This window comes from Cervus canadensis, chromosome 30 (genome assembly GCF_019320065.1).
Source record: "Cervus canadensis isolate Bull #8, Minnesota chromosome 30, ASM1932006v1, whole genome shotgun sequence".
NCBI classification, from domain to species: domain Eukaryota; kingdom Metazoa; phylum Chordata; class Mammalia; order Artiodactyla; family Cervidae; genus Cervus; species Cervus canadensis.
This window is the reverse complement of record NC_057415.1, coordinates 38,348,137-38,373,446: the sequence shown is the minus strand read 5'-3', so window position 1 is coordinate 38,373,446 and position 25,310 is coordinate 38,348,137. Positions and strand designations below refer to the sequence as shown.

The 25,310-nt window shown below is 47.0% G+C and overlaps 1 protein-coding gene across 4 annotated transcripts in view; it reads left to right on the top strand.

Moving 5' to 3' along the window:
• ASTN2 (astrotactin 2) overlaps positions 1–25,310 on the top strand; it is a 989,097-nt gene that overhangs the window by 126,294 nt on the left and 837,493 nt on the right. For all 4 annotated transcript variants that reach the window (XM_043453335.1, XM_043453336.1, XM_043453334.1 and 1 more), the window contains exon 2: positions 18,641–18,828. In XM_043453335.1, the coding sequence (XP_043309270.1) occupies positions 18,641–18,828 (188 nt within the window). The remainder of the gene's footprint in view (positions 1–18,640; positions 18,829–25,310) is intronic.

Below are 25,310 nucleotides of genomic sequence, written 5' to 3'. Positions count from 1 at the left end.
CTTCAATCTTTCCCAGCATCAAGGTCTTTTCCAGTGAGTTGACTTTTCGCATCAGGTGGCCAAAGTATTGGAGCTTCAGCTTTAGCATCAGTCCTTTCGATGAATATTCAGGGTTGATTTCCTTTAGAATTGACTAGTTTGACCTCCTTGCAGTCCAAGGGACTCTCAAGAGTCTTCTCCAGCACCACAGTTCGAAAGCTTGGGACAATGCCCTGTCTCCTCTGAGTTTGTTTTCTTGACTCTACATGAGAACTACGTAGAGACTCAGGAAGGTGGTATCTGCAAGCACCAGCACGGGGCCTGCTGTGGTGAAGGCTGAGTTGAGTTTCTGTGGTTCCGGAAGTGGAGCCAGCAGTGGGGTAAGGGGGCGGGGAGGTGTGATACTTCAGTCTTTGGTTGCTAGTCCCACCTCCGGATGCTATTCTAGGCTGAAACCACAGTACCCAGAAGGGGTGATTGGACAGACTGTGATTATTACTCTCCAGAAACTTACAATCAAAGACAGGCCCCCGGAGCTTCAGGGCAAGTAATCCCAAACCTCCCCGTTAACTGGCAGAAGGGCAGCACGTCTGTGTAGCTCAGAAGAGGTGGTGGTAGGAGCAGGACACTTGGTTACAGACCTCACCGGGCAAGGCTGGTGGCAGGCCTTGTGCAGGCGCATTATCTCAACGCCCCGTATGTGGATTTATTGTTATTTGCAAGCCATCGAGATGTTGGGAGGATGTAATGTGATAAAATGTGCAAACAGCTGGGAACAGAGCTTTGCACAACATAAGCACTTAATAAATGTCAATCATTCCATTATCTTACTAGAGTAAGTGGCTACGTTATAGCAGGCACTGTTCTAGGCGCCGGGACACAGGGATGAAAGAGTGTAGTCTGTGCCTCCCGGCAGTCACACTCTAGTGATTAATATGACGTTTCCCCCCAGGTTTATATGAGGAAAACGAGACCTTGAGAAGTTAGGTGACTTCTGCAAGGTTGCTCAACTCATAGAGTGGCAGAGAGGGGAGGCCAGGTGGTTGGTTTCAAAGACCCAGCCCTGCTCCTGTGCTGTATCAGGGACCTGGCGTGTTAACAATTGGGGAGGAATTGTAGTCTTTCTCCTAGAGCCTCTTGGTTTCAGTTTTGCAGACATCTTCCGTCAGGTTGAATAGTATTAATCACAGTATGAACTTGGCACAGATAACATTTTTTTCAAATATCTCTCCATGAATTTCTCCCTTCTTCCAATCTTCTAGTGAAGGAGTCAGGGTGGAAGGATCAGTCCTCCCATTTGACGGATGAGAAAGCTGAGGTCTCACCTAGGGTCACAGAGCCAAGACCGGAGTGGAATTCTTCTTTTCTGACTGCTGGTCTGGTGATTGGGGGCCACATTCTGTCCTCTTACCAAGGAGTCTGAAATTTAAATCAAATAAAAAGGAGTCCAGCAGCGGTCACAGGGATCCCTGGGCCTGACCCTGTGGAAGAAGTCCATGGTTTATCTTCATTTGGGAGCTCCCTACCCTGGTCCAGAAGGACATAGGACATCCTGAGCCTTTTTCTCCTCCTCCTCTGACACAGTCAGGAAATCAAGAGGGTCCTTTTCTCCTCCCCAGCCCTAGTCTGGCCTCCTCTTATGGTCCCCTTCCTGCCACAGGGCACCATCTGTGGCGGGTTTAAATTGTTCTGAATGGTGTGGAATTGCAAGTCAAAAGGGTCCTGTAATCATTCTGCTGATGGCCTGGGGCTCTGTGCTCAGCCGCGTTATAAATAAGAGTAATGGGGTAAAGGCTGAATTGCAATCAAGGCTGCTATGAACACACCGAACAGGCACGGGGCTTATTTAAGGAATCTAGAGGCAGAGTATGCTCCTGAAGCTCTGCAGTCAGAGCCAATCAATACCCACTCACTCTCTCAAATCAGGGCCACGGAGATTTTGATTAGGAGGAGGAGGGGCTGGGGGGGGGGATATGGTAGGATCCCAAGCTCTGGGAAGTGTTCAGTATCCATTTGTTCTGTCTTGCACATGTTTTGAGCACCTATTGAGCACCTATTCTGAGCAAGGGCTTGAGATAGCAGGCAGCAAGGGGAGGCTAGGCTTTTGTAAAGAAGCCTAGAGACTTGGGTAGCAGAGGGTAAACAATGTGTGAAATAACTCAGTTGATAATTACAATGCAATATGATAAGCACAGCAGTGAAAGGAAGCAGTGAGCAGGGGCCCCCAACCCAGCTCCAGAGGGAGGGTGGGAGGCTTCACCAAGGAGGAGACGTCTGAATTGTTCCTCTAGTCAGCTACCGCTGCATAACAAACACACCCCAAACTTAATACATAAAGCAGTTCTTTAGTTCATAATTACATGAACTGGTAGTTTAGGCTGAGCTTAGGCAGGCAGTTCTGCTGCTGCTCTTGGCAGATCTCCTCCAGGTTGTCTCATGTTCTTGTGGTCGGCTGGCAGTTTTGCTGGCAGCTGGATGAATCAGGATGGATTCTCTCACAGGTCTGGTAGTTAGCAGCAGGCTAGCCTGGGCTTCTTGCTGTGGCAGTTTCCAGGTTTTCAAGAGCAGCAAAAGAAAGCAAGACCCTGGTTCACAGACACTTTTCAAGCCCCTGCCTGTGTCATTTTTGGCATCACCTGTTTGGCCAAAGAAAATCATGCAGCCAACTCTAATTCAGGGGGAGGAGAAATAGACCCATCTCTTGATGGGTAGAGGGAAGATCTGCACTGTCACATTCTACTAGTAAAGAGGTTAGGAGGAGGACCATTGACAGATTGGTTTACTTACAGCTGAGTTCAGAAGATTAGGCTTGCATAAAGCAGTGAGAACAGCTGAGGGAGAGAGAACGGTGTGAACAAGATCACAGAGTTATACTTCTGAAGGCATGGGAGAAGCACAAGATGTTCACTTGCCATGATCTGCCCACCAGATGCCATAGGATCCAGGTTGGCGCTGTTCTGGTAGATGCTGCGGGGGCTGTGGAGTGTGGTGGGGGTGAGGTTGGGGGGTTCAGGTGGACCCATTGCTCTTGCAATGCAATGGGATAGGAGACTGTTCCTTGGTTCCTTCTACTTCTGGGTCTCCATCTCTCTGAGCATCTTGGGCACCCGCTGTGTCTCAGCGCCCCCATCTGTGAATTGGACCAGGGAGTCTCACTCCCTTGGGGCCTCTGTTTTAATCTTATGTCAGCCCATATTTATGAAGCAGGTGCTATTGCAAAAAGTGCTAAGCTACGGAGAGGGAGCCAGAGGAGATAATAGTCACTCCTGGTTCAGAAGAATCTCGTGATCTAGCAAAAGAAACGAGAAAGTATGGAGCAGTGAGCTTAGAGAATCATGGGAGGGGTGGTAACCTGGCGGAGGGGTTCAGAGCTCAGAGGAGGGGAGGGCATTTGGGGCAGGGCTCTTTCGAGGGATCAGTGCGGCTGGGTTCTAGAAGGTGGATAATGTCTGTGTCTGGAAGAAGAGATTAGCACCGCGGTCCTCAACCTCTTTTGACACCAGGCACTAGTTTTGTTGGAGACAGTTTTTCCATGGACCAGGGTTGGGGGGATGGTTTCGGGGTGATTCAAGTGCATTATATTTATTGTGCTTTTTATTTCTACTATTATTGCATCAGCTCTATGTCAGATCATCAGGCATTAGATCTCAGAGGTCAGGGACCCTTGTGTGAGGGCAGCTCAGTCAGGAGGCAGCATGAGCAAAGACTGGGAGGCTGAGCTGTGGCTTGGAGCACAGAGGCGATGGGTTTAGTTCAGTGTCTGGGCCTGGAAGGAATCCATCACGTGAAGGGACCCCTTGCTGCCCACCCCCTCCCATCTTGCTGCAGGTCACGGGTGGCATCCCGGCAGCTGAGTCTGGTCTGATCACCTGTTCGGTCGCCGGGTTTTAGGGAGTCCTTTTCCCGCCCTCACCCACAGCACTGCACGGTGCCACGCTCTCCCTGTCATCACGTTTTGTGACCTGTCTGGTTGCGGTCCAGCAGTGGCACTCAGGTGGGGTGGAGGCACCTGTGGGTTGAGGTGAAGGTGCTGGGGGCTGAGAAGTCAAACCCAGCCACAGATGAGGAACAGTCCTGGGAACATCTTCCAGAGGGGCTAAGGGCGACCTGGAGTGAGGAGGGATTTCTCTACCCTCTCCCCTTGTGCAGAATCCCTTTCAGGAGTTGGGAAGGTCCCACGTATCACCTCTGTAAATCTGTGTCTCCCCACCACCACCCCACCTCTGCTATAAATCCTTGTCTCTCTCCACCCCCCAACCCCCGCCGCAATCCATGAATAGCACTGGATTGCGAAGCTGTGTGTCTGCAGGCAAATTGCTGTGTTTCTCTGGTCTTCATGATCCCAGTCAGTACAATGGTAGATCACTGATCACCATCCCTTTGCACTCTTTTCCTGTTGTGATTTTTCTATGACTCCAGGTCATAGCCAGTAGGAGCCGGACAGAGGGGTCTTGAAGACTTTTCAAGTGAAACAAGAAGTTCTGTCTCTGTGACCTCTGCTTTCTTTTTTCTATATTGGATACTGTGTCATCCTCCATTGCTCTCAAAGCAACCCGATTCTTCTTGTCTTGCCAGTGGTGAGATAGAAGAAGAAGAGTGAAGAGAAGGCAGACAAGTGACAGGAAATACGCATATGCTAAATGCTGTGCAGACTCTTCCCAACACTTTGTCTCCCTTAATTCTCACAATGATCACAAGGGATTGCATTTATGATTCCTATTTTCTTTTCTCTTTTTTTTGCCTGCATCATGTTGCATGCAGATCTAAGTTCCCCAGCCAGGGATCAAAGCTGTGCCCCCTGTGGTGGAAGTGCAGAGTCTCAACCACTGGGCCACGAGCGAAGTCCCATGATTCCCATTTTCCATATAAGGCCAGGGAAGCAGAGACACTAGGTAAACTTAACTTGTGGAAGGTCACCCAGGAAACTACAGGAAGGAGCAAGGTGGTCTTACACCCACTCACTGTAAGACAGAGAACGCTCCCTGCTCCTCACTTCCCATCTTAAAAACAGAGGGTGCACCACTTAACCCTTGTAAATTATATATGATGGGATGTGCAGATGGAGCATCTTACCCAGGAGGATGCCTGCCCTGGTACTTCTGTCTCTCCCTAAACCCCTCACCCCCCATGTGGACTTGATCTCTCAGTCTTTCTACTAAATGTGCAAATTCCTTTTCTCAGCCCCACTCCAGAAAACACTGGGTTTGGAATCAGGAAACCAGAGCTTGCATTCACACTCTGCCGCTTAGCTAAATGGAAGATCTTGTGGAAGTCCAATCACCTTTTTGGGCCTCAAATATCTCAGATAAAAAAGGGAGGGGCATTATGCTATCTGCTGTATCCATGTGGGTTTCCCATGGGGCTGCCAAGGCAGTGAACCAAAGCCCTTTGCTTAGTGTCTGGCACATAGGCATTGGTGACCGTCCATGTCCTCAGGGTCCATGTGCAGCGTTGTGAAATGGGGGAGGAGAGAAGGCAGAAACATACATTGACTGTATGAATTTTTTTTTTTGTCTTACGAAACAAAAGAAATAGCAAACACAAAGAAACTAAGGGTGCATAGCGAAAGCTAAATGACAAAGAACAGGTGAAAAGATGCAACAAGGAGGGAGGAAAATGGTTCAGGAGAGAATAACCAGGGGTAATGAGAATCAGTTCCATCAAGCCTCTGTCTATTTTCAAATCTAATCTGAAACAATATGCTTTTCTCCCTTGCCAATAGCTCTTAATTCCTCTCTTCCCCCCACCCTTTATTTAACTGGTTATAACTGTATTATTTACCTCCACCGAGTGGCTGGGGAAAACAGCTTTGAGTAAAAGGCGCAGTTCCCCAAGGAGGTGGGGTAGGCCGATTGGAGGCAGAGGCAGAGATGAGCGCTGACAGATGGGGGCTGGGAGGGAGGAGGACCGGGGTTCCCCGGGGACTCTCTTCTGTACCTCCGCTGCAGGGCCAGGCTGGGTCACAGCCCCTGCCGTCTCTCTACCTTCCGTCCCCGCCGAGGGACCTCTCAAACCTAGCACAGGAACGATGCCACCTGCAGGCGTTTAACCTCACCTGACATCAGGATCTTGTCGACCTACGAAGTGTCCAGCTTAGACACTCAGCCCGCTGGCCTCATCCAAAGCTTTGATAACTGAGGAGCGTTAACCCATCTCTCATGCATGTTTCTGTGGCATCCTGTGCATGCTCTCTTTTCTGGTATCAGGTGGTAGTCTCTGCTGATTTCCCGTTTCCTGCTCTCCTTGATGACTTGAGGGCAGGAAACTTATAAAATGTGCATCGAGTGGTGCATTTATGCAACAAGTATTTATGGAACCCCTGCTGCAAGCTAAACACTGAGGATGGCAGTTACCGAGACAGACACAGTCCTCTGCTGTGAATGAATACGTGGATGGATGAATGAATGGAAGCAAGACGAAATTAGTGGGAACTGAGGAAAATCCAGACTAGAAGGGAAGGTCTGTGGAGGCAGCACATTCATCGTTTCATCCAGTCTATCCACAAAGCCTCACACGGTGCCTGGCATGTTTTAGACAGTCAATAAATAATTTTGGTAAGGTACATTGTTGAATGAAGGGAATCATGATTGCATTTGTTTTCAGGACTAGCCATGGGACTTCATAGATTTCTAAGCACATTGCTAGGTATGACCTTATTTTCTCTCAATTCTACATTAGATGTAACTAGGACAGATCTTGACTACACTCCCCCTGACATACACATACACACAAACTACAAATAAAGGAAGAAAATCATAGAAGCTTTGTGATTTGTTCTGAGATAAACTGGCTAGCTGGTACAGTTACCACACAAACCTAGACTTTCAACTCCAAATTCAGTGTTCCTTTCACTACCCAGGCTGTGTGATTATTGATGAAGTAAAAAATATTGGAATATATCCATCCATCCAACCACCCACTCATGTATCCACCATACATCCATCTATTTACCCATCCATGCTTCCATCCATTCATCCATCCCTTTTAATTTATAGCGTTTGAAGAGCTTCATTAGCCTCTAAACTTGGACTAGTCTGCTTGCATGAAGGTGTTCCAAGTGGGATCCAACCCTTTTTATTCTGCTGGGAGATGCCCATAGATATAGCATGAAAGTGAAAAAAAAAAAAAAGTGAAAGTGAAGTTGCTCAATCGTGTCCGACTTTTTGTGACCCCATGAACTCTAGCCCACCAGGATCCTCTGTCCTTGGGAGTCTCCAGGCAAGAGTACTGGAGTGGGTTGCCGTTTCCTTCTCCAGGGTGTCTTCCCGACCCAGGGGTCAAACCCAGGTCTCCTGCATTGCAGGCAGGCACTTTACCATCTGAGCCACCAGGTGTAGCATAGGAACCCCCATTTTACTCTCCTCTCTACAGAACGCTGTATCTGTGTCTCTGTCTCCTCTGCAGGGATGAGATTCTGCATGTTCTACGGGCATCCTCCCCTGCACATGTGCAGCCTTCCCACGTTTTTGTCTCTCTGCTGCTCCTCTGTCCGAAATTCCCTCTGTTCCTTGGGCACCAGTTGAAATTTTGTCCATCCTGTAAGACTCCTCTCTGAATACTTTGTAGATTCAGCCAGAAGTCATATCCTCTGCTCTAAGCTTCCTGCTTTGATTTATAGCTACTTATAGCATGCTTTTTCTCTGTTCCTTGGACTGAGCTCCTGAGGATAGACTTCCTCAATGCCAGATCTCAGAAAAGGTTGGTTGACTAAATGAATTTTAAAGTGAGCGTGTATTTGCATCTGCTACAGAGGTAATATATATTCCATGTAGAAAGCATAGAGAAAAATGAATCATAACATGATTAAAATCACCTCTGATCCCCCCCATTCTTGATGTTCCAGGATACTTCTTTCCAGCTGTATATGCATATACTTATGCCTGGACAGAATCTTAAGATTGTGTATTTTCTATATAAACTTCCTCTGCCTTTCCATGAGAATGTAAGCCCCTTGAAAGTTAAGAGGTCTATCTTTCTCTTCATTTGCATTCTTCAGGGTGGTTAAACTTGAGCCAGATGTTGAATAAATTTCTATAGAGTAGTTATATGGGAATTAAGCCGTCGTTTACATCCTGAGTTGCCATCTCCTCTCTCTGTCTTCTGGGAATGTCCATCTGAATTCAGATTTGGGCCAGCTCAGTTCAGCTCACCAAAGACGTAAAGAACCTCTTCTTTATATTTGGCCACTGTGTTGGTCACAAGGACACTCATGTAGCTGTCGTGTGTCCTTATACCAAAGTCTAGGGAGAGAAGTCAGCTGTAGAAACAGATCATTTTCACATAGATAAATACCATGTTAAAATAAGAAGCTATAGCAGCATATATGAAGTCATATGTAAGAAATAGAACTGCAGAATGCTCACTGAGGATCAAGTTTAGTGTTAAAAGCTTGTTTATTTGTAGTATCTCATTTAATTCTCATAACAACCCTATGAGGCAGGTACTATTAATGTTAATCAGGTTTGATAGTTGAAGCTTGAAGAAGCTATAAAGCTTCTCCAAAGACATACAGCTTGAACATGGGGCAACTGGAATTCAAAATCAAGCAGTTGGTCTCCAGTCTGTGATCTTATGCAGCATGCAATATTTCCTCTTTATAGAAGCATAAAGAGGGTGTTCTGTGGGGGTCAAGGAAGTCCTCCAGAGTAAGGGATGGGGTTCAGTAGGACAGGTTATCCCAAACTCTGAAAAAGCAACCCAAAGATGTAGAATTAGGAAACAACATCGTGTATGTGGAGGATCACATAAAAATTTGATGAGATTTAACACATAAGTACAAAGAAAGGTGTGAAATAAGGTAAGGCAGGGCAGAGGAGAAATGCAGATGGCAGGCTGGTGAAGTTAGTTTTCTTCCTGATAGGAATCAAGAGCCATTGAATGGTTTTTGGCAAAGAAATGGCATGAGCACATTTGTAAATTAGACATGTAATCTTGGTAGCCACTTGCAGGATGGGAAGGAAGCCTGGGGGCAAGGATCCCAGTTGGGGCTGCTAGGACGTCTCCATTTGCCCTCGAGATCCACTCTCCACGCTTTTCCTCCCTGCTGGGAACCTTGGCAAGCCCAGCTGTATGGAGCACCCTGGAGTGTTTGTGTGAGGTTGGCCTGTATTAGGCACTTGCAGGAGATTCACTTTAGAAGGTAGGTGACCTCGGTGCTGGGTCCTGACCTCCATGCTGGGTCATGCCTGGTCAGCAGTTGGGTTATTTTCCTGGATTACACTACCCGAAGGTCACAGCAGCTGCCTGGCAGCCCTTTCCTACAGCTGTGGATCTTTTAGGGTGTTATAACCCACCCTCCTTTTGCCCCCTCTGGCACAGGATGGTAATAACACCTTGCTTTTGCCAGCTCTGGGGAGCTTCATTATTGGCTGACCTTCAACCTGCCTGTGGTGATTAATTTGTCATCTTGACTGGGCTAAGGGAGAGAGAGCTGGCAACACATTACTTCTGGGCTTGTCTCTGAGGGTGTTTCTAGGAGAGATTGGCATTTAAATAGTTGGACTAAGTAAGGGAGAAGGTCTTTGTGAGTGCAGGTGGGCCTCATCTAGTCCCTTCGGGGCCCAGATAGAACCACAAGGTGGGGGAAGGCCTGATTTGCTCTCTGCTTGAGCCAGGACGTCCATCTTTTCCTGCCCCCTGATGTTACTCCTCTTGGTTCTCAGGCCTTTAGCTCAGACTGGTACTTACACGTTTGGCTCTCCTGGCTCTCAAGCCTTTGGGTTTGGACTGGAGCCACACCACTGGCTCTCCTGGGTCTTCAGCTGGAATATGGTGCACTGTGGGACTTCTTAGCCTCCATCATCATATGAGCCAGCCCTTCATAATAAGTCTCTTTCTACATGTTTATATATGTTCTATTGCTTCTGTTTGAAAACGCTAGTGTTGTGTTAGTTGCTAAGTTGTGTCTGACTCTGTGACCTCCTGGACTGTAGCCCGCCAGGCTCCTCTGTCCATGGAATTCTCTAGGCAAGAAGACTGGAGTGAGTGACCATTTCCCTTCTCCAGGAGATCTTCCCAACCTAGGGATCAAACTCCAGGTCGCCTGCATTCATAGGTGGATTCTTTAATGGCTGAGCCATCAGGAAAGCCCAAGACACTCTCAAAGCCTTTGTAAATGATCCCATTATTAAACGCACCTCGATCAGCTTATGTGTCTTCTCTTTTCTGATGAGACCCTGACTGGCCCAGAGCCACTTGAAGCAGTCCACAGGAGAGATGATAAAGGTTGGCAATAAGACAGCCACCGTAGAGGTGACAACGTAGAAATGACAGTGAGGGGCGTATATTTGAAGTCTGCTTCCCAAGCCCACTCAGCAGGACTTACTACATAGAGGTGACCGCCCATGGAGGCTGTTACAGTTAATGGCAGGGGTGCATGAAGTCAGTGTCCCTACCTTCCCCAGCTCCCTCTGCCTAGGCAGTGAGTTCATCCCACATAATGTCTGGCCCCCCAATCCTCCCACCACCCCTCTCCCCGGCGAGGCAGAGACCATTTGCACACTCATCAGAAGTGCTCTCTGGCCTTCTGTGAATAATCTGCCGGAGGGTCAGCTGGTGCTGTGGAATCTGAAGGACCAGTTAGTTAGCCACTTGGGAGATGTTACCAAGATGGCTGGTGATCAGAAGAGCTGCTTATTTTCATAATGACCTTCAGGAATTAAATAAAAATACAATGAGTGCCATAGATTAGGAAGAACAAGCCAATTAAAACCACAACACGCCTTCGGGATTTTTTTATTTCTTTTCCAGGAGGCTGAAAGGCATCTGTGGCTGCTGAGACGGGATAGAGGTCTTCCCAGAATCACTGATGAAGGCTGATCCTCTCGCTTGGCTTTAGCAGGCAGTAGAGGGGATTTGAGCCTGTTGAATATTTCACGAGTTGCAGCCCATGTGGGGAGAACAGTGAAAGGTGAAGAGGCAATCCCTGGGTTTCTTTATGATTCCAATATAAAACTAAGCTTGTTGGGGTGGGAGGGAGGCAGGCGTTGGAGTCAGTCTACCGCTGGAAGGCATGGTGCACCATTCTCCCACTTTAATATCTGCTGTTTCATTTTATATTCATCATGTCAGCATAATCTGCCTTTATGGGAATCGTCTTGGTTCCCGACCAAATGCGTTTAGTCCCCCTTTTGCTTTAAGTTTGATTGTAATATGACTTGAAGACTTCAATGAAATGTTTATATGGAGGGAGCAGGGGAAGAGGAGAGGGAAAATGCAATTGGAAAATCAATCAGCGGGGAATTTCAAGAACGAGCCTCGGTTACGCTACTGTTTCTTTGACCCGTTTTTAATGGACCCAGCACCAGCTCTCAGATCAAGTCCACTCCGCTGATTCCCTACTGCATGCTAAAAACTATACCCTGTTGCCAGACATTCAATGCCCTTAACTCTGTCTGAACCACATTCCCAGCCTGACATTCTGCTGCCCGCCTCCTTGTGCATTTGGCTTTGCTTCCCTGAGACACCAGCCTCCCAGCCCATCTCTCTGCCTCTTCCTGTCCTTCAAGGGCTACCAAGATACCCATCCTCTGCAAAGCTGCTGTTAGTACAGTTTGAAGACGTTCTTGGTCTCAAAGCTAGGTAGGAGAGTCCCGGCCCACAATCAACTTCCCAATGGACCTTTACTTTCTTTTAAATTTCCTTGTGAGACTGAACACTACCTTCATCATCTTATTATGGATATGTGTATGAGTGTGTGTATGTGTATTCATCATCAGCAGTCTAATTTTTAGTGAGCTCTTACATATGCTCAGGTTCTTGAAAATGTGACAGAAATAAGACAGACAAGGTTCCAGGCATCCTGGAGAGACAAGTATTAAATGCAAGTTCAAGAAAACACATGGAATAAATTTCTAACAGTGATACGTTCCATGGAAAGTGTTTGTAGAGGTGATATTGTGGAGAGTAGATGTATATGGAGAGCAATAATTTATTATATTTTTTAAAACATTGAAGTATAGTTGATTTACAGTGTAGTGTTAGTTACAGATCTACAGCATAGTGATTCAGTTTTATACACAAATTTTTAGATTCTTTTCCCTTATAGGTTATTACAAACTGTTGAGTATAGTTCCCTGTGCTATACAGTAGGTCCTTATTATTTATCCTTTTTGTATATTTTAGTCTGTATATGTTAATCCCAAACTCCTAATTTATCCCTCCCCTCACTATTCCTTTTTGGTAACTCTAAGTTTGTTTTCTATATCTGTGGATATCCTTCTGTCCTATTAAAAAAAGTTCATTTGTACCTTTTTTTTTTATATTCCACATATATGTGATATCATATATGATAATTGTCTTTGTCTGACTTACTTAGCATGGTCTCTTCAGTTCAGTTCAGTCGCTCAGTCATGTCCGACTCTTTGTGACTCCATGAACCGCAGCATGTCAGGCCTCCCTGTCCATCACCAACTCCCAGAGTTTACCCAAACCCATGTCCATTGAGTCGTTGATGCCATCCAACCATCTCATCTTCTGTCATCCCCTTCTCCTCCTGCCCTCAATCTATCCCAGCATCAGGGTCTTTTCCAATGAGTCAGCTCTTTGTATCAGGTAGGAGTTTCAGCCTCAGCATCAGTCCTTCCAGTGAACACCCAGGACTGGTCTCCCTTAGGATGGACTGCTTGGATCTCCTTGCAGTCCAAGGGACTCTCAAGAGTCTTCTCCAACACCACAGTTCAAAAGCATCAATTCTTCTGCACTCAGCTTTCTTTATAGTCCAACTCTCACATTCATACGTGACTACTGGAAAAACCATAGCCTTGACTAGATGGACCTTTGTTGACAAAGCAATGTCTCTGTTTTTTCAATATGCTGTCTAGGTTGGTCATAACTTTCCGTCCAAGGAGTAAGTGTCTTTTAATTTCATGGCTGCAGTCACCATCTGCAGTGATTTTGGAGCCCAGAAAAATAAAGTCAGCCACTGTTTCCACTGTTTCCCATCTATTTGCCATGAGGTGATGGGACTGGATGCCATGATCTTAGTTTTCTGAATGTTGAGCTTTAAGCCAACTTTTTTACTCCTCTTTCACTTTCATCAAGAGACTTTTAGTTCTTCTTCACTTTCTGCCATAAGGGTGGTATCATCTGCATATACGAGGTTATTGATATTTCTCCCAGCAATCTTGATTCCAGCTTGAACTTCCTCCAGCCCAGCATTTCTCATGATATACTCTGCATATAAGTTAAATAAGCAGGGTGACAATATACAGTCTTGACGTACTCCTTTCCCGATTTGGAACCAGTCTGTTGTTCCATGTTCAGTTCTAATTATTGCTTCCTGACCTGCATACAGGTTTCTCAAGAGGTAGGTCAGGTGGTCTGGTATTCTCATCTCTTTCAGAATTTTCCACAGTTTATTGTGATCCACACAGTCAAAGGCTTTGGCATAGTCAATAAAGCAGAAGTAGATATTTTTCTGGAACTCTTGCTTTTTTGATGATCCATCGAATGTTGGCAATTTGATCTCTGGTTCCTCTGCCTTTTCTAAAACCAGCGTGAACATCTGGAAGTTCATGGTTCACATATTGCTGAAGCCTGGCTTGGAGAATTTTGAGCATTACTTTACTAGCGTGTGAGATGAATGCAATTGTGTGGTAGTTTGAGCATTCTTTGGCATTGCCTTTCTTTGGGATTGGAATGAAAACTGACCTTTTCCAGTCCTGTGGCCACTGCTGAGTTTTCCAAATTTGCTGGCATATTGAGTGCAGCAGTTTCACAGCATCATCTGTCAGGATTTGAAATAGCTCAACTGGAATTCCATCACCTCCACTAGCTTTGTTTGTAGTGATGCTTCCTAAGGCCCACTTGACTTCACATTCCAGGATGTCTGGCTCTAGGTGAGTGATCACACCATCGTAATTATCTGGGTCGCGAAGATCTTTTTTGTACAGTTCTTCTGTGTATTCTTGCCCCCTCTTCTTAATATCTTCTGCTTCTGTTAGGTCCCTACCATTTCTGTCCTTTATCGAGCCCATCGTTGCATGAAATATTCCCTTGGTATCTCTAATTTTCAAGAGATCTCTAGTCTTTCCCGTTTTATTATTTTCCTCTGTTTCTTTGCACTGATCATTGAGGAAGGCTTTCTTATCTCTCCTTGCTATTCTTTGGAACTCTGCATTCAGATGGGTGTAACTTTCCTTTTGTCCTTTGCTTTTCACTTCCCTTCTTTTCACAGCTATTTGTAAGGCCTCCTCAGAAGGTCATTTTGCTTTTTAGCATTTCTTTTTCTTGGGGATGATCTTGATCCCTGTCTCCTGTACAATGTCATGAACTTTCATCCATAGTTCATCAGGCACTCTATCAGCTCTAGTCCCTTAAGTCTCTTTCTCACTTCCACTGTATAGTCATAAGGGATTTGATTTAGGTCATACCTGAATGGTCTAGTGGTTTTCTCCACTTTCTTCAATTTCAGTCTGAATTTGGCAATAAGAAGTTCATGATCTGAGCCACAGTCAGCTCCCTGTCTTGTTTTTGCTGACTCTATGGAGCTTCTCCATCTTTGGCTGGAAAGAATATAGTCGATCTGATTTTGTCTGATGTCTTGGCTTATCCATAGTTTTGCACATGGCATTATTCTCTTCTTTGAATGGCTGAGTAATATTCCGTTGTGTCTATATACCCCACATCTTCTTTATCTGTTCATCTATCAATGTACATTTATGTTGCTTCTGTGTGTTGGCTTTTGTGAATAGTGTTGCTATGAACAGAGGGGTGCATGGACGTTTTCAAATTGTAGTTTTGAAGAGGAGTGCTTTAGGGAAGGGGCTTCCCTGAAAGCTCAGCTGGTAAAGAATCCACCTGCAATGCAGGAGATGTGGATTCAATCCCTGGGTTGGGAAGATCCCCTGGTGAAGGGAATGGCTACCCACTGCAGCATTCTGGCCTGGAGAATCCCATGGTCTGTATTGTCCACGGGGAGAGCAGCATGGCCTCTCTGCCTAGGTGCTGACTGGACTGAGAGACAAAGACTGGGAAGAAGGCAGCTTCCGAGGTTTGGGTGGAGAGTTCCCAAAGACTTGACAGAAAGTGCGTATGCACTACGGCAAGAGGAGCAGCCGGAAGTCCTGCAGGGCTGGCGGACATGCTGAGGGAGTGATGTAGGAGCTGGGGCAGGATACCCACGGTTTCCCGGGTCGCATTAAAAGGAGAATGTGCACATGCGTGGACAGAGACATAGGGCCACGTTAGAATTCCTGCTGTTAAAAGGACTGTGAGTTTCCTGAAGGCAAACCTGTGCCTCATTTCACTCCGGATTCTAAGCTCCTAACCCACCTGCCATCGAGTAGGTCCTCGGTGAGGTGTGTCGAATGACTAAACAAAGAGACATGTGAATAAATGAACTCGAGAACGAATGACTGAGGCCTTCTGCTTCTGCTAAGGCAGTTTTCCCTCCGAGGTTTCCTGCCCCTTGTCCCCACCCAACAGCAGTTCTTTTTCTTCTTCTTTGTAATAGCATACGGCCGGAGCCATTCTCTGTGATCCAATATTTACTGTGTTTCACACACTGTTATTATCATTTAGCGTCTGCTGTCTGCTGACTGTGCACTCATCGCCAAGCAAAGAGCTCAATCTAGCTTTGGTCCTTGGGCTAATTCAGTCAAGGAAAAGGAAGGTGCTCTAAGGGCAGCTGGCACAGTAGACATTGATGTGGACTGGCAGTCCACTCATCCAGCCGGGTACCAGTTCGCCAGTGACCTTCAACCAGTGCCTAAGCCCGTGTGACCCTCCGTGTTCTAATCTGAACACGGGGATGGCAAGCTGCTTCAGCGATGGGCTTTCAGGCACGGGCGGGACGAGCCCCAGGAGTCAGAGGCGCAGATTTCAGCAAGCCTCCCCCCACCCCCGCCCCCGCCTCCTTCTGAACCCGGCTGTGTCCGCCCGATGCGGCTGCCCCCGGGGCTCTCTGCCCATGCCATTTCGGGGGCTCTGAGTGCAGTCACTGCCCGCCCCGCCAGCGGCACACAGATCCTCTTTCTTGAGCTGCTTAATGAGAGGCAACAATTTCCAGAGGCAAACCCGGGTCCCTGGGTTCCCTGGACATCTGGTTCTGGCTCTGATGCACTGAGAGAAAAATGAGCAAGGCACCGAACAAGGCCATTCACCATCGTGTCTTCACCTTGCCCTGGCCCAGCTGGCCGGCTGCCAGAGGAGCTGCTGCCAAGTCCGCGGGTGCGGAGGCTGGCGGCGGGGAGAGGAGGTGCTGGGGAGAGACCTGCCTCATAGACGAGGCGCTGTGCCGCCAGTCTGCTCCCCGGGGCCGCACGGCGAGCTCTGGGGTCCTTCGGTTCTCAGTCGGGCGGCACTCCCGGGACCGTCTCCAGGCCTGCTCCACTCTGCGCGCAGCAGGGGAACCCCAGGCAGGTTTTCCCTTGGATGAGTAAAACTCACTGCCGCTTTGCCCTTGCTTTGGGATGAGGCGGGAGGCTGTTGGTTTAGAGCGGACGAGTGCTGACTCAGGCTGTGGCAGGATTCCTCTGGCTCCTGGTTGAGAATAGGCAGGCCCAGGGTGGAAGAAGAGAGTCAAGTCAAGAGTCCCTTGCAGGACTTCCCCGGTGGTCCAGTGGTCAAGCATCTGCGTGCCAATGCAGAGGGGACACCGGTTCGATCCTTGGTCCGGGAAGATCCCACGTGCTGTGGGGCAGCTACGTCCTTTTGCTACAGCTACTGAAGCACGTGTGTCTAGAGCCCATGCCCTGCAGCAAGAGAAGCCGCTTCAGTAGGGAACCCGAGCCCCGCAACATGAGTGTGAACCCTGCTCGCCACCATTGGAGAAAGCCCGCCCATAGCAACATGGCCCCAGTGCAGCCAAAAATAAATATACAAATGAACAAACTTTTATTTTTTAAAGAAAAGAAGTCCTTGCAGTAAGCCAGGCAAGAAAGGAGGGTGTCTTGGCTCAGGTGGTGCAGTAGAGGAGCTGAGAAGTGTTGCGTTTCAGGTGCCTTTTGAAAGATTTCCTGATGGGCTGGATGAGGGGTGGGAGAGAAAGCAGGCAATCAAGAATGTCTCAAGTATTTTTTTTTTTTATAAGCAGCTGAAGGGTGAATTAGATCCTGTCCCTATTAATAATAATAATGATAATAAATATTAATAGCTAACTTTTTATAGCACTTATTAAGTGGCAGACGCTCTTCCCCTGACTTTTGATTGTGAACCTGAAGGAGTTAGAGTATATGGGGGGAGGTGGACGATACAGGAATAAATCAGTAGCGTTTGGTGAAGAGATATCATCGTCTCATTGCTTCAAGGTGACTGCTTTTAGCTCAGTGTGACCAGACACGATGGGGGCTGCCATGGGCCTGGGGAGAGCTGGCTAGATAAGGTCTAACATGTCTTCCTCAGCAGCCCTCCTCAAGCTCACGTGTGTGTGTGAACAGGAAGCCTTGGGGGACTAGGGGAATACTGTCTCTAGGCCTGCTTCATAGCTTGGTCCAGAGGTCCAAGCCTCATACACTATTAAGGCTACTCGTCTATGGATGGATTGATTGCTTATGTTTCCTACAGTAACTGATTTGAAGAAAGATCTGGTAATTCTCCAAGAACCCCATCACCCTTCCCCTCTATTCACAGGACATGCTGATTGGCCTTGTCCTTCAAAATATTTTCAGGGACATCTCCCTTTAGTAGACAGCATGGTGAAAGGATTGTAGATTCCAATGAAAGAACGCTTTTGGTACCATGTGTCCTCGCCCTTCTTAACAAGAAGCTATGTTGGTACAATTGCATTGAATGGAAGTACTGCTAAAGTGATATTTCTTATTTTTAGAGCATCTTCAGAGGGAAAAACAGCATAGAGGCAAGAGTTAGGAAGTTCAAGTTAGGTGACCTTACAATTGACTAGAAAGTCCTAACTTCCCGTTGGTTATAGGAGATCCCTGGAGTGGGGAAGTGGGTTTTCAAGTATTTTTCAGCCATGGAAACCTTTGTGCCAGGACTTCCTTGCTTGAGAGTACTATCTGCACACCATGAGGAGGGGAATGGAGCTGCTCTGACTGCAGCAGGAGAAATGGCTCAGAACAATCCACTTGCCAAGCTCCTTTCCCGTAGGGGATGATCCTGAGCCCCTCAGCTGGGCCAGATGTTCTTTTGGGCCTTCCCAGCTCTGCGGTCTGCATTTCTGCCATGAGCATTTCTAGCTGAGCTTCTAAAGAGTTCACACTCTGAGCTCCCCCTCTTCCCATTCAAAGGTCCTTCCTTCACCTGCTTTTAGTTCCATGGTCTCAGAAGGACCTTCTTCACCTTCTTCACCTCTTGCTTAGCTTGTTTCCACCTTTGGAGTGGAATGAGTTCCCCTATCATGCATGGTGCTATCGGAAGGGTGCCAGGCAGACCTGGGTTCAAATCCTGCTTCTGCCACTCTGTTGTTCTGGGATAACCTTGCCTCAAGCTGACTCGCCTGTAAATGGAAGTGACAATTTCCGGCTCATGGATTTTTTTTTTTTTAACTTTTTCCTTTATATTGGTGTATAGCCAATTAACCATATTGTAATAGTTTCAGGTGCAAAGCAGAGTGACTCTGGCTTATAGATTTGATGCTTGGAAAGGCATCTGGCACAGAGTAGATGTCTTTGGAGCTCCCAAATGTGTGTGGCTCCTCTTCTGCCCAGTGTGCCGAGGCCTGGCCTGCCACTCACCCAGCGCCTTGGCTCTTGTCTTGCAGAGATGTCGGGCACAGCTGCGGACATCTCGCTGGTCCACTGGCGGCAGCAGTGGCTGGAGAACGGCACCCTGTACTTCCACGTGTCCATGAGCAGCTCCGGGCAGCTGGCCCAGGCCACCGCCCCCACCCTCCAGGAGCCCTCGGAGATCGTAGAGGAGCAGATGCATATCCTCCACATTTCTGTGATGGTGAGTGAGTGGGCACTCAGGAGGGGGCTTCAGGGAGTGGGGGGTGGGTGATGGGAGGGCAAGGTGGGGAGCCCATGGCAGGAGGCAAGGGATTGCCAGCAGGTGGAGGGAAGGATCTGGCTGAGTACGGGAGGTCAGAATGATAAACAGAAGGTCAGATGGATTCCGCGGTGTCACTTGGACTGATGTATACTCGTCCATCATCTGTCAGCTGTGACAAGCTAATTGTGCTTCAGAGGAGAAAATAAAGGGTCTCCAACTCCTTGGCCTTTTGGCCGACATCTCTGGGAATAGCTGTTTAACATCTGTCACGTGCTCGGCCTGCTTGGCTGAGGGCTGAGGTTCAGTGCTCCAGCGCAACTGGCCTTTCCAAGAAAGACTGAGCAAACAAAATTGGAGTGGGGCTGCCCTTTCCCAAGCACCCTTTATGTGTTTTAACGCTCAAAACACCCTCTTCAGTGTAGACCGTGCATGGTGGCCCCCGGAGCTGAACTCTGCATAGCCAGGGCTGTTACACACCATCCCCCCGGCCCCGCCCGGCCTCATTGCCCTCACTCACATCTGTGAGTGCTGAGTCAGAGAGCAGAGAGACTTACCTGAAGTCACAGAGCTAGGAAGAGATGAGCTGCCCTTGGGTATTTGAACCCAAGTGTGGCGTGTCTGGCTATAAAAACTGAACTCTTCTCTGCACTCCTTTTTCAATGCAAGGATTTGTTGACCATGTGTCAAGCTCTGCACTGGGCACATTCTTGGGCACTATTTCATTGCATTCTCCCCAAGAAGTCAGGCATGCCACCTCCATGTTAGAGATGAAGTTATGGACACAGAGAAGTGAAGTGGCCTCCCACCTCTGTTGGCCCCAGGATCTGGAACTCTGAGGCTGCTGCCTCCTTAAAGAAGGATGCTAGGGCAGAAATCACTGGAATGGTAAGTCTGCGATGTATGTAGACTCACATTAACAATGGATTTGAAAAGCTGTAATTAATGGCCTTGTACAGTAAATTGAAAAAAAGAATCAAAGTGAAGAATGTTACAGGGTCTAATTGGCTCCAGGAAAGATCAGATAATAGCGACAACTGACATCTGTCTGGTGCTTCTCACTCCTCAAGCCACTCGTACATTATTTTCTCCTTTTTACCTTTAGCAAGATGCACAAGTGTAGGAAATGTTATTTCCAACCTACGTGTAAGGAAGGTAGGGCTCAGAGAGGTGCAGTGATTGGCCTAAGGTCATTCAGCAGAATGGGGCCATGAGCCAGCCCTTCCCTTCTGTCTTTCATTCAGTCGTCAGTAGTACTTACCAAGAGCCTGCAATGGGGCAGACCTGGCCTTTTGGTCTCTGCGCTCCGGGTCCCTCTTCAACCCTTACTGTGCCTGAGAAGTCTCATTAGGGCCGAGTAAGTGCTTGGAAGTTTTCTCTTTTTGGAAAAACACACACGTACCCCAGCCAGACAGCCACGTTAAATTTGGACCTAACGCATGCTCATCACGTGGAGGAACAAATCAAGGCCTTTGTGTTATTCATGGAATGAGTGTGATAGACTTTTCCCATTTTTATATTTAGCGAGTGTTGCAGCCACACGCCAAGCCAAGTGGGTGCCTGCATGCTGACTCTGGGTTGCAAGTTTGTAGGCACTTCTCGGGGTGCTTACTGAGTACCTCATGCAGCCTGGGGTGCCATCTGATGGGAAGAAGACTGACTGGACAGGGTGTGAGTCTTCTTTGAATGTCTGGGGGTGAGACTCGGTTTGGATTCACATTTATCAAGCATCTTCTGTTTCAGTATGCATTTACTCACCTACGTCCTCCCCTAACCCAGGGAATTTGACAGAATTATATCAATGATCATACTAGTCCTGCATGGACTTTCTCTGCTTCCACGCCCAATGTTAATGATGCTAAATCAGACCTCTCCCCAAAGACTGTCAGTGATTCTCAGTTGTGTTTTTTTTTTTTTCCTGCTCAGTGAGTTTAGCTTGGAAAGAATTCACCAAGACCCAAAATGTCTCTTGAATTTCCCTGTAATCCAGGATGTGGCTGGTGGAGTAGGCTGTGCAGAGGTTGGTACCCTCCAGACCCTGCCTGCTAGCTGGGGGTGGCCTAAGCCTTCCACCCTGTGGTTCCACCAGTTCTTTCCCCCTTCAGGACTCCAATATCTTGATTTTTTCTCATCCTCACCTTACCCCTCAACAGACAGAGTCAGACCCAGAAACACAGTGGCCTTCTTGGCATCCCAGGCCTCTCAGAGTGGGGATGTCCTCAGAGACCCCTGCCCTCTATCTGAGGGAGGTGACATGCATTCTGCATTCATACCTGAGCTCCAGTGCCTGGGTGTAAAGTTCACTCTGGGAACACGCCGGGTGATGTTGGGCAACGTATTTAACCCTTCTGCGCTATGTTTTGTCATCTATAAAAATGAGGGTTATGCTAATACTGTGTAACAGAGCACTTGTGTGTGGTGCTAGCAGTAAAGAACCTGCCTGCTAATGCAGGAGACCTAAGAGACTTGGGTTCGATCCCTGAGTCGGGAAGATCCCCTGGAGGAGGGCATGGTAACCCACTCCAGTATTGTTGCGTGTAGAATCCCATGGACTATAGCCTGGTGGGCTACAGTTCATGGGGTCGTAAAGAGTCGGACACAACTAAAGCAGCTTAGCACACGCACACACACTTTTATTATGGAGGCAAGCTGATATATTATACCCATTCATTTCACAGATGGATAAACTGAGGTCCAGATACAAGCTAGGACTCACCACCCAGGCATCTCAGACTCTGTGGCTCAGATTCTGTCCTTGCCATTCTGGCCACAGGTAATTCAGCAAAAACAAAAAACAGTGTCTGCTTCTTCCCACTCACACCTTCCCAATCTTTTTAATTTAAAAAAAGTGTTTTTTTTTAATTAAAAAAATTTTAAAATCCCAAACATTTAAAATGGCATTCATGGGATTTCCCTGGTGGTCAAGTGGTTAAGACTTCCTGCCTCCAGCAGGGGGCTGGCATTAGATTCCTCATGCCCCAGCTAAGATTTCTGCTGGAAATAAAGATACCACATGCCTCAACAAAGATGGGGGACGTGCAGGCTGTAATTAAAACCCAGCACAGCTTAATAAATAAATGAGTGAATGAGCGAGTGAGTAAATAAATAAAAATGACATTCATGGTGGCTGGGATTGGCCTTCCCGCTTCACAGATGAAAAGTTTTGAGACTAAGTGAGTTCCTTTGACTTGCCTAAGGCTGAAAGTGAAAAGTGAAAGTTATTACTTAGTCGTGTCCAACTCTTTGTGACCCCGTGGACTGTAGCCCACCAGGCTCGTCTATGGAACTCTCCAGGCAAGAATATTGGAGTGTGTTACCATTCCTTCTCCAGGGGATCTTTCCTACCCAGGGATCAAACCCAGGTCTCCCACTGGCTAATAAGAAAGCTCTGTTGGTTTTTGCCATACATTGACATGAATCAGCCATGGATCTGCATGTATTCCCCATCCCGATCCCCCCTCCCACCTCCCTCTCCACCCGATTCCTCTGGGTCTCCCCAGTGCACCAGGCCGAGCACTTGTCTCACGGGCCGAGATTTTCCCAGGTTCCAAGCTCATGTCGCAGGCTGCCCAGGACCTGTGAGTCTCCCTCTGCCAGACTCTGCTGTCATTATCTCCAGTGAAGATCCGAGATGGTTTGGGAGAAGACCAAACCATCCAGTCACATCTCAGAGAAACCTGGCGGCCCGGGTCAGTGTTTTCCCTCCACTTACCTCGGCATAAATATCCTGCCCACCCATGCGGAGCAACCGGCTCCAGCTCAGTCACTGGAACCTGCGACAATCCATGCCTGCCGGAGTGGAACCAGCATGGCCTTTCCGGCTTGTCGAGCATCTGCTTTATCCCAGAAGGTTGCATCATCTGACTACTAATATCCCAAGGGTCAGGCAATAAGGAGGTACTTGGTGAGCGCCTGGGCAGAGGAAGAGAGCAGGGGGTCGTTCCTCTAGTCGGCGGCTTTAGCTTCAGCTCCGCTGAACAGTCACAGGCCTTCCCCAGTCGTGCAGGGGCCACGACGGATGCAGAGAACAGAGCGGAGGTTTGGAAGACACCGTCTTTCTTGCTTCCTGCTTCCTGATGGTTTTACTCTGGGGACTCCCCTCTCCTCTTTGAGCCTCAGTTTCTTTATGAAACAACTGATCCTACCAGTCTCTCAGGATGAGTGAGAAGAGCGTAAGAAACATATATAAATAGTACCCAATATCCATCTGGCACATCGTAGGCACACAGTGATAGTGGTTTCTACTATTACCGTTGCAACAGTGTTTAAAATACTCTAATGAAGGGCAAGAGATGTTGGATTTAGTCTTGTTTTTTTCTGCTATCTTGCTATGTGATCTAGAGAAATATTCACAATACCTGACATTTATTGAGAACTTACAACATGCCAGGTAGTGTTCCAAATTTTGATTTACATGCATTATTAAATTTAATCTTCACAATATATCTTAAGGTGGACACTGTTATTATGTTTATTTCATAGATGTGGCTCCTGAACTGTTAATACTTATCGATAGTTACCAGTGTGAGCTGGTCAAGGTTAAATGGCAAAGCCAATATTTCATTTGTAGAGGTGGGTCCTCTGCCCTTAATCTGTAGACCATCATCTCTCTTCTCTCTGCATTAGTTGCTGATTAAAAGATAAAATATTATGGACAAATTCATGCATAGATCCCCACCTTATTTGGAATCTATGAGCATGTTGTTAAGAGGGGTTATGATTTGGGTGTCAACGCCAAGGTTAAGCAGTTATCTCCTCATGGCCTTGGCCACGTCAGACTCATCATCTGTAAAACTGGGGTAATATTTTCTAATTCTTAGATTTTTTTCAAAGTACTGAATAAGGTCATACATATAAAGGTCCTGCATAATAAAAATAATGGCTACCCTCACTGAGGGCTTGTAAAAGACCAAACTTTCAAAGTTTGATGTCAGGCGCAATGTAGTAAGTAACACATGCATCGTTCCATTGAATTGTTCTGGCTCCTCTATAAGACAGGGCTTCCCTCGTGGCTCAGCAGGTCAAGAATCCACCTGCAGTGAGGGACACCTGGGTTCACTCCCTGGGTTGGGAAGATCCCCTGGAGAAGGGAAAGGCTACCCACTCCACTATTCTGGCCTGGAGAATTCCATGGACTGTACAGTCCATGGGGTCGCAAAGAGTCGGACACGACTGAGCGACTTTCGCTTTCACTTTCTATAAGATAGGCACTGCACCTGTCCCTCATTTACAGATGAGGAACCTGGAGTCAGTGAGATTTTTGTAACTTGCTGAAGTTCATCTCACCAGTGAGCACCAGTGCTGGAATCCTGACTCGTCTGCACAGATCAATAAGGGTCTTTGCCCTTGGCCTGATTCTGCATGGTTCAGGGCCCGAGATTCAGTCAGTGCTCACAAAGTGATAGCTCATATTAAAGTGTCAGCTGTAGGGACCACAGTGATGAGTATTGTTGCCAAAATGTTTTGAGCAAAGGGATGAAGGAAATGTTTGATCTGATGTGTGAAAAGAGAAGACATTTGAGGACATGTTTCTTTCAAAGGGACTGGCCCACAGAAAATACCGCAGATTTGTACTGGTGGGCACTGATGGGGGGTGGGGAGTGGTTACAGAGGACCAACCTTTCAACGCGTTTGAGTTCTGCAGCAGTGGAGGGGACTGGGTCATAGGTAGTGAGTTCCTTGACTCTGGGGGTATGCAAGCAAAGGCTCGAAGCCCTGTCTGTCAGGATTTCGAGAGAAATAATGGTTAAATTAGAAGACTATTGTAGTTCCTTCAAACTTAGAAGATCTATGATTCTATGTAATAATAACCATAGGAAAATACTTTGAGGATTATAAACTGCCACATAAATCTAAGAAATTATTACCATTCTCAATCAGTAGCTTTGTTTAAAGGATCTGTGTGCTATGGGGATCATACTTTTTAAAGCTTTCTGTGAAAAAATGGCTTTTGATCATTTCCCCAACTGTTGCCTTTATTCACTCACAGCGTATGATGCATTTCTTAGTCCATTGATTTACTCATTCAATCATGCAATGCTTTCCTTACCCACTAAACCCAACAATGAAAATCCTATCTGCTAGAAAAACGAAAAAAAGAAAAAAGGCTTTAACAAGATCAACCACAGGCTCAGAACAAGCCAACTCTGCAATTGGAATGTTAAAAGTGGATCCTACACTTTAAGTTGTATTCCTGAAAAACAGGAATAGTTTTCTGAACAACTAAGTTTTAGAAGGTTCTAAGTGAGACTTGAAATATTGTGTTTACTTTTGGGGATCATATGTTAAGAGAAACAATAACTAGCTAGAAAATTTATGAGAAAATAAGCAAACCAGCAAAGGATCTTATCATAATGCTAACAAGCACTTTTATAATGCTTGGTTAGTGTTAAAGTCAGACTTCCCTGATAGCTCAGTTGGTAAAGAATCTGCTTGCAATGCAG